Source organism: Sapajus apella, unplaced genomic scaffold (assembly GCF_009761245.1).
Source record: "Sapajus apella isolate SASKATOON/1434 unplaced genomic scaffold, GSC_monkey_1.0 scaffold197, whole genome shotgun sequence".
NCBI classification, from domain to species: Eukaryota; Metazoa; Chordata; class Mammalia; order Primates; family Cebidae; genus Sapajus; species Sapajus apella.
This window is the reverse complement of record NW_022437137.1, coordinates 720734-735477: the sequence shown is the minus strand read 5'-3', so window position 1 is coordinate 735477 and position 14744 is coordinate 720734. Positions and strand designations below refer to the sequence as shown.

General features: G+C 43.7%; 2 protein-coding genes across 12 annotated transcripts in view; both read left to right on the top strand.

The window, feature by feature from the left end:
- Positions 1-6297, top strand: part of HMGXB4 (HMG-box containing 4) — a 33637-nt gene extending 27340 nt beyond the window's left edge. For all 4 annotated transcript variants that reach the window (XM_032269730.1, XM_032269731.1, XM_032269733.1 and 1 more), the window contains 2 exons: positions 3491-3613; positions 4103-6297. In XM_032269730.1, coding sequence (XP_032125621.1) covers positions 3491-3613; positions 4103-4147 — 168 coding nt within the window. In that variant the 3' untranslated portion in view covers positions 4148-6297. The remainder of the gene's footprint in view (positions 1-3490; positions 3614-4102) is intronic.
- A 3622-nt stretch (positions 6298-9919) lies between these two features.
- TOM1 (target of myb1 membrane trafficking protein) overlaps positions 9920-14744 on the top strand; it is a 46882-nt gene continuing 42057 nt past the window's right edge. For 5 of the 8 annotated variants that reach the window (XM_032269722.1, XM_032269721.1, XM_032269725.1 and 2 more), the window contains exon 1: positions 9925-10094. In XM_032269722.1, the coding sequence (XP_032125613.1) occupies positions 10043-10094 (52 nt within the window). In that variant the 5' untranslated portion in view covers positions 9925-10042. Of the gene's footprint in view, positions 10095-14744 lie in introns of all 8 variants that reach the window. The other 3 variants (XM_032269720.1, XM_032269727.1, XM_032269726.1) reach the window with 3 other exon arrangements.

The following is a 14744-nucleotide window of genomic DNA, read 5'->3' as shown; positions in this document are numbered from 1 at the left end:
GGCCCATGTCTGTAATCCGAGCAATTTGGGAGACCAAGGCAGGAGGATCGCTTGAGGCCAGCAGTTGGAGAGCAGCCTGGGCAATGTAGCAAGACCCCATTTCTACAAAAAAAATTAAAATATTAGCCAGGCATGGTGGTACACACCTGTAGTCCCACCTGCTCAGGAGACTGAGGCAGAAGGATTGCTTGAGCCCAGAAGCTCAAAGGCTACAGTAAGCTGTGATTGTTACACTGCACTCCAGCCTGGGTGACAGAGCAAGACCCTATCTCTTAAAAAAATAATAAGAAGAAAAAGTTTGAGTACAAATTCCAAAGCAGTTTTGATTACTTCTACTACTAAGAGACTTTGAATTTTTCTGTGCGTTTCTAGCAATGTCTTAAATAAAGAGATTGAGTTGTATAGGAGATTAAGAGTTCCTTATTTACCTAAGAAAACAGGTAGCAAATGGAGAAGTTAAGGTTCCCAACTCTTCATTCCTCTGCACTTAAATTATACAATGCTATGTGCCCTAAGGAGATGTTTGTCCTTTTAAGCTTCAATTTTAAAATCACACAGCTGTCGTGTTTTGTTTCTATTACCATATTCAAACTACATTGTCTTCTTAGCTAACTCAGAGTATAGTAGTTTTGCTTTTTACCAAGTTCTAATAAGACATTTCATCAAAGAAGTCAGTCTAAGATACTAAAGCCATTTTTAAGCTAAGAAATTTAGTATAGGAATGTAAATCTAATCACTTGCTTCTATGTAGAAATTGAATTATTACTCAACAAATAAAATGCCAAAGGCCACAACAGCCAAAGCTGTATCTAAATTCTTTGGCTAGTTTCAGAAAGTTCAGCAGGAGTCAAATGAACTTTAGCACTTTCACGTGGGCTCAGTATCTGAATGGGTATAGGTATTTCCAGAAGAAATATTCTGTGGATTGCTTTTTATATTTAATCATTCTTACACTTCGTAAAAAGTTAGAAGTAAAAATAGTTTGTTTTAAGCATATTCCGAATTTTCCCACATATTTCTATTTAGTTTAGTAAGCACAAAGTTCACCCTTTTAAAGTGCAGAATTTAGTGATTTTTTTGTATATTCACAGAATTGTGAATCACTACTGTCTCATTCGAAAACATATTATTACCCTTAAAAGAAACCCTGTACTCATTAGCAATTATTCCCCATTCCCCCTCTAGTCCACTGTTTACCTGAATTTAATCATTTGCATATATTCCTGCAATTTTACAATTTCCATATACCACTTAAATTATTATTTACTTTATAGTTTTGTTTAAATAAACTTGTCTGCGCTTTTACAGTGACATTCTTGATGTCACAAGGGTTATATTCTATTTTTTATGTACATCATAATGGACATATAATTATCAAAATAAGATGCTCAACAATAAATTAACATTCATCATTTTAGCAGTAAAACTGGAACATATGATGCATGAGTTAGAAAATTAAGGCTAGAGGCCCAGCACTGTGGCTCATGCCTGTAATCCCAGCTCTTTAGGAGCCAAGGTGGGAGGATCACATGAGGCCAGCAGTTCAAAACCAGCCTGGCCAACATGACAAAACCCATCTCTACTAAAAATACAAAAATTAGCCAGTTGTGGTGGCGCATACCTGTGATCCCAGCTACTTACTTGTGAGGCTGAAGCAAGAGAATTGCTGGAACCGGGAGGCAGAGGTTGCAGTGAGCTGAGATCACACCACTGCACTTCATCCAGCCTGAGCAACAGAGTGAGACCCTATCTCAAAAAAATAAAAATAAAAATAAAAAATTAAATTAAAAAAAGAATGTGTATATATATATATCTCTTAAGAAAGTTAAGACTAGAACCCAAATTGCAGAGGTACTTCATAGACATTGTGAAATATGTATACTTTACTATAGAGGAACTACAGGAGTTTTTAGAGTAGGAAGGGATGTGATCAGAGCTCTTTTACTTTTCTCTGAGAATATCTTTTATTTTAAATTGGAAGTGAAAAGTGACCAGAATTGGGGAGAAGTTATAACAATAATCCTAGTCTAGATGTGACAAAGATAAATTAGCTATAAGTAACTATTAGGGCAAAGGTAATGGAATAATATTACTAATTACTGACATTTTTGGTTTTTTTAAGCTATTATCTTCCCCGTATATAACATTTTATTAAATGTTTACTCACCCAGCTTTGGTTCAGAGTGCTTAATATGAATTATTTAATTCACACTACAGCTTTGTGAGGCAGAATTTTTGTTCCCCCTGTTTTGCAGAAGAATAAACAGACTTAGAAAGGTGAAGTCACTTTCTCAAGAGTTCAGCCCCTAAGTGATAAAGCAGGGACTTGAATTTGCAGTGTGGCCTCGAGGCCCGGGCTCTTAACCTCTGACTGTACTGCTGCCCTCAGAAAGTATAGAGGGGAGATGTTGACAAGGAGGGTGAGGGAAGGGAAGAGTCAGTGATGGCTAGGCCTTGCGACTGGGCAGTTGTGTGAATAGTGGTGACTTTGGCAGAGAAGTGGATGCTAAAAGGAGGGCTAGATTTGGATGGGCAGGTTATTCTCCCTTACAGCATGTTGGGATTGAGAAATATCCAAAAGGAGAGACCCAAAAGACAGCCAGAAATGCAGCTTTGAAGATAAAGACGTTAGTAATAATAGTCATAATTACTGATATTTTTTGAGTACTTAACCATGTATTAGATACCATCCCAAGTATATTGTATCTGTTTTGTCAATCCCTTCTGCTGCAGATGCTGTCAGTATTTTCCAGGCACAGCACAGTAAGCAACTTGCCTAGGTAGAAAACACTGAGTAGTGAAGCCAGGATCTGGACCCAGGCAGTCTCGAATCCAGAACTCATGTTCTTAAGGACTCTGCTGTGCTGCTTCCCAACATGACATATCCTCCCAGTGCTTCTAGTTAAAGCAGATTATACAAGAACTGGGCGGCAGCAACAGTCTTTCTTATCTCTTTGAATCACAAATAAAGACAATGTGAATTACATAAAATGTTAAAATTTGAACTAAATTCACTTCTTTTGAGAGTGAACAACTCAACGTAGAAAAATTTTATCATGACCTATCAAAAGCTACATACACGTAGGGTTGTAGGATTTTCATAGTAATCACATATGAGCTGTATTTGTGGAGTTTATAACAGATATACTTCACATACGTAATCACAAATCTTACCAACAGCTCTCCAGAGTAGGTAAAGCATTTTTTACTGTTCCTGTTAAGGAGACAGAAGTTAAGTGTGTGACCTCCCCAAGGTCCCATAGAAGGTAAGATGAGCTAGGATTATAGAAAGGAAACCTGGGAATGTGTTGTAAAAGCTCTCTTTCTAGACAACTTACAGAGTTATCCAAGTAATCTTTTCATTTCTGCTGTAAAGTTTCTAACTGTAGGATTAGAACTGCCTAGGATTTCAAGTACTTGTGAGGAAGTCAGCCAGAACAGAGAGAGCATCAGGAGCGTGACTCAAGCAACGACCTCCTCTCCTTTTCAGGGTATGGTGGCTGTGTCTGGCAGTTTGTCAGTGCTTCTGGATTCCATTATCTGTGCCCTTGGCCCCTTGGCATGTCTCACCACACAACTACCTGAATTGAATGGCTGTCCCAAACAGGTCTTGGTGAGTTTTCCTTGGATTTTTAGGGTCAAACCCATTGGGAGTCAGAGAGGCCCTGCCTTAATGAGCACTGTCAGAGACAGGCTCATAAGGCTTTGTGACACATAGTGCTTCCTTCATCTGTTGGCCCATGGAACACGATGCTATATTACCAAATGCATGCTGCGCTTTCACTGAACTAGAAAACAAGCCATTTACCAAAATAACACTTAAAGAGAGAAGCATTCTAGCCCTTAAGGTACTGCAACTCCTGTGTTTCTTGTTTGCTGTTCCACACACAAAGACAGTACAGGAATTGTCTCCCTCTTTTTGCCTAGGATTAACAGGAGAAGTCAGCAGAAAAATTCCTAGCATAACAACAGGATGCCACCATTCTCACCTGTTTTTCTAACTCCATTTGATTTTTCTTATCTCTTTCCTTGAACAAAGGAACATGTCTCAGGAAACCAAGGTAAAGAACTCTTCAGTTGAACTTTTTTCTTTGTTTTGCAGTCAAACACACTAGACAACATCGCTTACATCATGCCTGGACTGTGACAGCAAAGGATCCTGGGACAGAAACCTTGTCCTACACCATTGCTGGTTTGTGTATATAATGACTGTTCCAGATTCCCTCACTGGCCTCTGGGTGTAGGTTTTAAATTTTTATATCTATACATACATATATACATATATATATATATATATATATATAATGTACAATATATACATAGGACTGTAACTACTTTGCTTTTAATAATTTTATGAAATGGCAAAGGTTTAGCCAAGAGGAAATTTTGGCATGAATACGGGCTTGGGATTCTTTTTTCTCCTGTGGTGGATAAATCTGCCTTAAAAATCAATGTAACTTGGGGGCTGGGGGTTTGTTCTGGGTGCCAAGTGCATCTCTTTAGGGACAGCTAAAATGTGATTATTTTCCAAACTCAGTTGGACCTCCAGACCCATCACTGACCATTTGCCTTACCTGTCTTAGTCTGAAATGTAATAAGAAAGATTATGGAAAGATGCCAGTTAACTGAAAATATAAAGCCTTTCCATTTGAAGTGACCTAGGTGGGAGGTGATAAAATTGTTCCCATTATAGTTATGGAGAAGGCTTAGGTGATTTGAATAGGGGGTTCATTCCAATTCCTACTATATAGGTGTCCATGTCTCAAAATTTATTGTAATATTGATAGCATTGGTGGCCTCAATAGAGGCCAAGGAGTTCTGTGAGCCCGGGCAGCAGAAGACACCTTGGAGGGTTCGTGAAGCTGTCAGTGCCACCAGTTGGACTTCCATACATTCTGAGCTAACCCAGAATATTTGGTCGCAAAACTAAGAGCTGGTATCTTTCATTGGCAGCATGAAGTTAACCACCAAGTCCTCACAAGCCATGCTGCTTAGTTGCTTGGTGGTTATGGATAAACTTTGCCCAGCATGATTTTTGGGTTCATCTTATCGGTTCCCCTGGTGGGCAGATACACAATGTTCTGCATTCCACATATAAGTGAATTGCAAAAACAAAACAAAACTCTCTCTCGTAGGTTTATTTATGTGCGTATGAATGTATATTTTAATTATGTGTATTTAACTCTTTAAAATCTCTTAGATTTTAATTTATCCTGTAAATTTCTGTATATATAATTTAATAACAAAGCCTCCACCAGCAACAGCATGTGGAAGGTACAGATTTGTTATTTCTCCTTCCCTTCTTTCCTTCCTTCCTTCCCTCCTTCCTTCCTCCTGGTCTGTTCCAATTAACTCTGAATCATCTACATTTTAAGGTATTTTACCTCAAAAATGAATCATGTTAGGATTCTAATTCTTTATAAAGAACTTCATGGCCTTCAATAATGTCTAGAAAGTAAAATAAAGAGGAATAATAAAGAGGAATATTACCATCCCAGCTGCCCTTATTTCCAAAGAACCAGACTTTTGCTTCCCAGTTGGAAAGAAGACAGTTGTGCACTTCAGGGAGGTTTTTAAATTTGGTGTGGGATTCTCTGCCACCACCAAGCTCTGAGTGAACTGTGCTTTATTCTCCTGGCCTAGACAGAGCACTACAGCATCAAAGTAAATCTTTGGGGACAGTGCAGCCCACCTGCATCCTATTTAATTTCTTCCCTTTGCCCCACCAGTATTGTCACAGGGCTATGTTGCTTAAGGGTAGCCTGGCTGCTGAATCCCTTTCTCACCAGAGCAGTTTTAAGATTTAATTGGGAATACAGAGAAAGAAAAAGCATTGTTTGGGAACCAAAATCAAGAGGAACAGAAGTCTTAATTTGATTTCATGTGTTAGAACCTTGTACCATGCCTATTCTGTATCTGTAGAAGTTTCCCGTTTGACACAGGGTATCTAGGAGGGGCGGGGAAGATATGGATAGTAGAGGAAGACATTAATCCTAGCATTGTCATTTATATACATTAATGAAATCCTGACAAGGACCTGCTTTTTGTTTGTTTTCCTTTGAAACCTAGCCCTACTGTATTTGTATTTAAAATTTGTACACATTTGTATAATAATCTGTACCTTGTGGTATTTGGTACTATTAGAGGAAAAACTTTGGATTCAGACCTTCTTGCAGTTTTTATATCATTGTTTTATTTTGTTTTTTAAATAAATTCTAGTGGTTTGATCCAAATCCCATTACAGTTGTATAAAGAAATAAAATTTTGTACTTATATTATTAAAAATCACATTTTTAATATTTGTAGTCCAGTCTCAGCTGTCTTTTCCCTAATCGTGATAATCATAGTCGCTATGAAATTATAAAACCTGTTTTTCACTCTATTCTACCATAATTTTCTTAAGAAAAAAAGCAACCTACAATGGAGATTAAATTTCTAATCTTAGCCATTTTCCTAACATGCGCTTTACTCTGCTTCTGTTAGTTTTTACATTGTAGAGGCTCTCATTTTCCCTTTCGCAAATTGTAAATTTAGCGAATCTGATAACTGTCCCTCCATTTGTTGGCAAACAAAACTATATACATTATGGTGTTGGCCTAAATCAAGAAAATGTTCATTAATCTTATATAAGGGTTGCATCTGAATTATGTGCTAAATGATATGTTTCAGTACTGTCTTGGCTTAGTAATGCTGTTGATAAATCCCTTAATCTTTATAGGCTTCCAAAGTCCCATCTGTAAAATAATGTTACTTCCCGGTCCCTAGACCTGCAGGCAGCCAGCCTGTCAGAAATATTTAATAATATTATGAATATTGAATATTGGAGATTCAGTCTTTCAAGGTAAAAATTTCAATGCAAACACATGGTGTTAAAAGTCATAAATAGTGAATTAGTATAATTAATTAAAAGGTGAATGTCTTATGAAGGGCAGCAAGGAAGAAACCACGATATCACGGAGTGGCTATTAGTGAGAGTGATTTACATACTTTGTCTCACTCATCCTCCCCCAAAGACATGAATATTATCTCCCTTTATAGATGCAAAAAAGTACTTTTCCTAAGTTTATACTGCTAATAAATGGCAGGGGCAGAATAAGAACACTGGAATAGCTAACCCCAAACCCTAGGCTCTTTCTAACCCAAGCTACTTTCAGATTTAAATCATGTATATAATTCATCAGAATGCTTTGCAGTATCTCCATTATCTCAAGTCCTGAGCAGATGTGATTGTAGGAAAGCCATCTGAGATCTCTGCATTGTTCAGATATCTAGCTGGTTTTCACTCTTATACTATTGTCTTTAAATTTTGAAGGCAACGTATCTTGATTTTTGTAAGAGCTTAAAGGATATAATAGCTTACATTTATGCAGACTGTCAGTCTTAAGAAATTTGAACATTTTAACCCTCAGTAAAGCATGATATTAATATTACTAAAACACTTGAAAAAGTAAATTGAAACACCGTTTATTAAATGAGTTTGCTCCTTATTAGCATACTTTTATAAGACAGTTTTATACTAACTTAATGTTTGCCATTTACATCCCTATCTACTGTGTTGATAAAATCCATATACTGGCTGGGTGCAGTGGCTCATGTCCGTAATCACAGCACTTCGGGAGACTAAGGCAGGAGGATCACTTGTGGCCAGGAGTTCGAGACCAACCTGGGGAATATAGCAAAACTCCATCTCTACAAAAACTAAAAATAGCCAGGCATGGTGGTATGCATCTGTATTCCCACCTACTTAAGAGGCTGAAGTGTGAGGACATTTGAGCCCAGGAGATCGGGGCTACAGTGAGCTACAATTGTACCACTGTACTCCAGCCTGGGTGACATGGAGAGACTGTCTATAAATAAATCTATATACTTCCATTTCTGTTTGAATAGCTATATAGTAATCAGTTTGCATGGAGTTTATGATTCTACTTCCTTTTGGAGGTATATGAGTTGTTTCTGATTTTTTCTTTTTTTTTTTTTTTTTTTTAACCATGAAGAATAAAGCTTACAAGAACCTGTTAAAAGCTTAAAGGAAGGGTCAGGCATGGTGGCTCATGCCTGTAACCCAGGGCTTTGGGAGGCTGAGGTGGGAGGATCACTTGTGCTCAGGAATTCAAGACCAGCCTGGGCAACATAGTGAGACTTTGCCTCTAAAAATAAATAAAGGTTAATGGAAGAATTCGAAAGAAGTTCATGCTAAACATACTCCATATGACCAAGCAATAAGGTTAAGTGAAGAAAGACACAGAAAGTACCTGACATGAAGGTCATCTTAAATGAAATACCATTACTGAAAGGTAGATTTATTTAAGCTTTCATATGCTAGTCAGCGGGTTAGACAATAGTGGTGAGCAAAACAGAAATAGTAGCCCAGCCCTTATGGAGATCCAGACTCATGGGGGCAAGGGTATTTGAACAGGTCTCATGAGTGTTGTGGAAACACTTCAAAGCAGTTCTTACATTGTACAGTAAAGACCATCAGGCCCCATGGCTGTTCAGACAAGTGAATCTACGGAAGTGATTAAGTTCTAATTTAGATTTTGTTTTTGTTTTTTTGAGACGAGTCTCACTCTGTCACCCAGGCTGTAGTGCAGTGGCATGATCTCAGCTCACTGCAACCTCTGCCCCCTGGGTACAAGCAATTCTCATGCCTCAGCCTCCTGAGTAGCTGGGACTACAGGGGTTCACCACCACACTCAGCTAATTTTTGTATTTTAGTAGAAACGGCATTTCAACATGTTGGTCAGGCTGGTTTTGAATGCCTGACCTCAGGTGATCCGCCCACCTCAGCCTCCCAAAGTGCTGGGATTACAGGCGTGAGCCACCACGCCTGGCTTAATTTAGGTTTTCTATCCAAAATTTGTGCAGTTTACTTGCCTTTCAGATTTAAAAACCACAAACATTACAATAAATACTAAGGCACCCACAGTAGCCAGACTACTAAGGCCATGGTTATTGTATTTTTGGAGTACATGCCAGAAGAAAAGGTCATAACCTCATAGTTAGTTAGCTAGTGTGTAGGTGTCAGCAGACACACCGCACACAGCCAGGAAGGCTGAAAAGATTAGAATCTCAATGCTGGGAAAGGCCTCTGATTATTAGCTTGGGGTCCACGGTTGTACTTCAGGGGCCCCAGAAACTCCCTGAGGTTATAAGCAAAATTGTATCGCTGCCTTTTTTCTTCAGAAAGCCTCATGGCTTTTGTGAAATTCTCAAAGGAGGCTGTGACCTAAATAAAATATGTTTAAAAAATGGTTACGAGTCCTTGATCTAATTCCAGTATCTAAAGAAAATGGGAGCTGTGTTTGGCTCACACAGATAATTTATGACATCGACAGGTTATCAGAGCTCCACTCGTGACTACATCTCTGTGCTTTCTGCCATCCTGGGCGCTAGCGGGAATTGCGATGCAATTCATTAAATTGCCTCTCAGTCTCAAGAGATGACAAAACCCAAGCCCTTGCCCTTGCTTCTGATTTAAGGTAAGATAATTTGGGCTGCAAGCAGGGTGCATATTGGAGCAAGGCGGCCTTGACATCAAAAAGGAAGAGTCCTATCGAGACAAGGAGACAGCCCAGAGAGGCTGTCACCGAGGGAAGGTAGGTGTGCAGTCACAGTGAGGTCCCAAAGACTAGGACTAAGACACAAAGAGTCTCAGCTTCTGTGTAACCTCACCCAAGTCACTTCCCTGGTCTACGACCCAGTTTCCCAGATACGTAAAGGGTCCTTTAGACCACGCCCCTAAACCCCTTTTTAAAAGTCGGGGGCGTGGCTTAACGAGGCCCGCGCTTCCCGGGTCCCGCCCGCAGGCCCTACGTAGTGCTTGTCGCCCGCCGCCGCCAAGAAAGCCGCAGCGAGGTCGTCGCCCTCCGCCTCGGGGGCGGGACTCTCGCGCGTCAGGGCGGGGCCTGTGGTCGAGCTCCGCGGTGCCGCCGCCCCGCCCACGCCAATTCGCCGGTCGTCGGGCGCGTCACGTGACGGGTCGGCGGCGCTGTCGGTTGCTGTCAGCTGATTCCCGGGGTTGGTGGCAGCGGCGGTAGCAGCGATGGACTTTCTCCTGGGGAACCCGTTCAGCTCTCCAGTGGGACAGCGCATCGGTGAGTCCCTGGAGCCCCCCACAGGTCCGCCCCGGTGCTCCGCACCCAGCTTCGGTCCCCTGGGTGCCTCCCGGTGCCTAGTCACGGAGGCAGGGAGGGCAACGAGGCTGGCGTGTCGCTCTCCTACCTGGCCCTGCCCAGCGTTCCGCCCTCCATTGATTGACAAGAACGTGGGCCATTAGGAAGCCTCGGCTTGTGATCGATGTATACGACAGCCTGTAGGTGGGGACAGAGGACGGGTCCGGATGTCCACGGCGCAGCCAATGTGCGTCTGCTGGGGGTCCTGAATCGAGGGAGAAAGTTTTAGGGGTTAAAGGGACTGCGTTGTTGGCTGTGGCTGGGCCGCTCTACTGGGTCCCGCCTCCTGGGCTCTGGCCCGCTCCTTCCTTGCTCACCGGGCTCTCCGGACAGGGACACCTGAGAAGGGCTAGAAGTCCCTTCTCGGAGGACCGCGGAGCCTGGGGCTTGGCGTCTAGGAGGCGACTGGCCGGAGGGAGCCCAGCGCCGGACAGCCCGCGGCCAGGCCTCCCAGACCCGGGTCTCAGGACGTGTCCGCCTGGGCTCCCTTCTCGACCCAGCCCTAAATGGACCCGCACAGACTCTCAGAACCTGAGCGGAAGGTGGTCGGAGAAACCCCCTGGGTCAGCCCGCCTCGGTGTTCCGTAGATGGGGCAGCCGAACGCTCGGGCCAAGCCGAGCCCAGGGCACCTGGCGCCTGGCTGCTGGTCCGTGGTTGTTTGCACCCTGGTGACAGGAGACTTAAGTTCTGTGACGCAGCCTCCCTGGGCCGAGGTTTCCTGGCCTGTAATTGGCGGGTGGTAATGCTTCCCACCTCCGTGGGCTTGCTGTGATTAAATTTCTTAATAAATGTGAAATACTTAGAACAATGCCTGGTACGTGGCCAGTGCCGTATAAAATTAAAAAAGAGTGGTAATATTTATTATCATTGGGCTGGGCGCGGTGGCTACCGCCTGTAAACCTTGCACTTTGGGAGGCCAAGGCGGGCAGATCGCTTGATCCCAGGAGTTTGAGACCAGCCTGGGCAACGAGACCCCATCTCTACAAAAATACACATATATACAAAAATTAGCCCGGGCAAGGTGGTGCGTGCCTGTGATCCCAGCCACTCAGTAGGCAGAGCTGGGAGGATTGCTTGCACCTGGGAAGTCGGGGCTGCGGTGGGACCTGATGGCGCCACTGTACTCCAGCCTGGATGAGGAAGGGAGATCTCAATCTCCTGAAACACATACACACACACAGACACATACATACATGTACATATACATACACATGCGTACATATACATATATATTTACACACACACATTGTTCCTGAGATACCACCAAGTGACGATTAGGAATCCCTGGAAATTGCTGGGCAGTTGGTCTCATAGGGTGCTCATTCCTGGATACCAGCACCGTGAGAACCGACGTGCCTTGGCCAAACAACCACCCTTCTCCAGGCAGTGGTCTGGGTGTTCCCCATTCTTGCATGAAGAAACCATCGCATTACTGTGAATTGACTTGTCATCTTTTTGATGATGACTTTTCGTCTTAAGTCCAGACTGGGAAAATTTTAAGACAAGACATTCTTTCCATTCTTACTGTCTTGGAAGCCAGACCTCATTAAAGCTTGTCCACCCAGATCTGTGTTGTAATCGCCACCGTGGCTGTTGGTGGCTCTTCCGAGGTTTTGTAATCAATGCTCTCCAAAGAGGGAAGTGCCTGTCCAGGATTTACACACCAGGAAGCTCCTGAACCAGGGAGGTGAACTGCCCTCTCAAAGGACCCCCGCCCTCCCCTGGACACACGCCCACCCCACAGTGAGTCATGGTTTTGGAGCTGAAAAGAGAAGGCAGCTCTCCTCTCATCTTTATTTTTCTCTGACTACAGAAACCACTGCTTTTATCACATGCCAAGTTTAAGACTTCCTACTTAAAAATAAACAAGTAAATAAAAGACCTGGTTTCAAAGTCAGCCGCATACTCTTAAGGCTTTCTGGAGAGGCTCACCTGGGTTCTGGATTTCAGTTGGTCAAAGAAAACTTCTCTTCTTACCCTGAAGGGTCGCCTTTTTTGGGCAAGAAATACTTCTGTCCAAAAAGAATGCTACTAATTCATAATACCTTAGAGCACAAATAGAATTGTACCACAAAAAGAGCCTTACCTTGGAGATCTAACTTGGTAGTTCTCATCAGAATTCCTAGGAGGGCTTGGTAAAGCAACGATGTCTGGGCCCAACCCCAGAGTTTCTGATTTGCCAGGTCTGGAGTGGGACTCTAGAATGTGAATTTCTTTTTTTTTTTTTTTTTTTTTTTTTAAAGATAGCGTTTCACTCTTGTTGCCCAGGCTGGGGTGCAATGGCATGGTCTCGGCTCACTGCAACCTCCACCTCCCAGGTTCAAGCGATTCTCCTGCCTCAGCCTCCCCAGTAGCTGGTGTTACAGGCATGCACCACCACACCCAACTAATTTTGTATTTTTAATAGAGATTGGGTTTCTCCATGTTGGCCAGGCTGGTCTCAAACCCCTGACCTCAGGTGATCCACCTACCTCAGCCCCCCAAACTGCTGGGATTACAAGCGTGAGCCACCGCGTCTGGCTAGAATGTGAATTTCTGATGAGTTCCCAGGTAATGCCAGTGCTGCTGGATTGGAGACCACATACCGAAAGCCTGTGCTCCAACCCATCCTCTTCATTTTCCGCTGGCGGAGACTGAGGTCCCAAGGGGAATGGTGGAGGCTGTGACTCACCAAGACCCCAGTGAACTGACAGCAAAACTGAGCCACTGAAATTGGAACCAAAGCTGAAGAGGCTCCAAAAGTAGAATTAAATGAAGAGTTTGAGTTAATCCCCTCAGTATTCCATGTTCTTTTAGATGAAGAGGCGGAGGAAGTACTGCTCACTGGCTGTGATTACTGATGACATAGTAAAGCTGCTTGTCATTCTGTAAACCAGGCCCCGCTTTGCTGCAGGAGTGCAATCTCTTCTCAAGCCTGCCGGCTCCCATGCCCTTGTTGATAGCAGAGTTGTAGAGCGGTATGGAATTGACATCCCTCAGATGGCAGGTTCTAATGACACTAATCAGGAATGAGTGTCAGTCACTCAAATCACAAAGTTCTTATCTACCACCCCCCAACACACACACACACACACACACTCCTTTGTGCTTGCTGGTGCCTCTGCCTGGGTTGCTTACTTCTGTGCCCCCACTGAGAAGCTGCAGATCACCCTTCAAAGTACAGGGCGTCTTCACCTCCTCCCTGAGGCCCACCCCAACCCCTTTGGAACCAGACATTGCTCTTTTATTCTCCCATTTTCCTAGGTCCTCGGGCCCCCTCAGTCTATGACTTTGGGCTCTGAGCCTCTGCTTCCTCCTTGGTAGAATGTTGCTAACAGCATCTGCCTCACAGGGTGGTTGCTAGAATGAAGCAAGATAGTCCTCTGAGTGCCTGGCACAGTGTGAGTGTGTGGAAACGTCAGCCCTTCTTGTCATCACCATCATCATTTTTATTCTCCCTCCCCCTCCCCCTCCCCCCCCCCCCCCCCCTCTCCCTCTTCTTTCTTTTTGAGGCAAAGTCTCTCTCAGTCGCCCAGGCTGGAGTGCAGTGGCACAGTCTCAGCTCACTGCAACCTCTGCCTCCTGGGTTCAAGCAATTCTCCTGCCTCAGCCTCCTGAATAGCTGGGATTACAGACGCATGACACCACACCCAGCTAATTTTTGTATTTTAATAGAGATCTGGTTTCACCATGTTAGCCAGGCTGGTCTTGAACTTCTAACCTCAAGTGATCCGCCGGCCTCGACCTCCCAGAGTGCTGGCATTATAAGCGTGAGCCACCACGCCCAGCCTATTTTTGTTATTTCTACCCTCATCATACTAATATGCCACCATCCCACTCTGTTGGCGGTTGTGCTGTCCGCCTCCTCATTTGGCTGAAATTCTTGAGAGCAGGAACTGTGCCTTATTTCTCCAGACCCTCAGCACCTAGCACAGTGCCTGGCACATAGCAGGAAGGAAGAAGGGAGGAAAGGAAAGTAACATTTTGTGAGCAAACACCATCAAACCTCCGCCAGGTATTCTGTAGTGTCCTGGATATTGATCACATGGTTACCCGATGCGGTTTTGCTATTTGTTTTCCCATTTCACCAAAAGTCAGTCTAAGGGAAAGCATCACCTTCCAGCTTTCCACAGCTACTCAGGGTCAGAATCCAGACCCAGGTCTTCTCTTGTACCCTCACCGCACTGCCTTGAGCTGCCCAGGGCTTCTTTTGAGTTAATTGTCAGTCCAGCCCTTCAGGATCCACTACTCTTGTTCTACCCGCAGACAAGGACGTGCACATGGGTCCGCACACTTGCAGGTCCCTCTATCCCTAAGGATGAGTAGGGGAGCTTCCCAAGGACAGCACCCGTAGCTGGGAGGATTCTCAATCCTTTGTACCAGCTGGTGTTGCCACAGTCCACTTCTTTCAAGGATTTCAAACCCTTTCCGAGTATTCTCTGAGGACAAATCTTACTGGCTCTGGCTTTTTTTGTTGTGAATCAGAGTCTTGCTCTCTCACCCAGGCTGGAGTGCAGTGGCGCGATCTCGGCTCACTGCAACCTCTGCTCCCGAGTTCAGGAGATTCTCCTGCCTCAGCCTCCCGCGTAGCT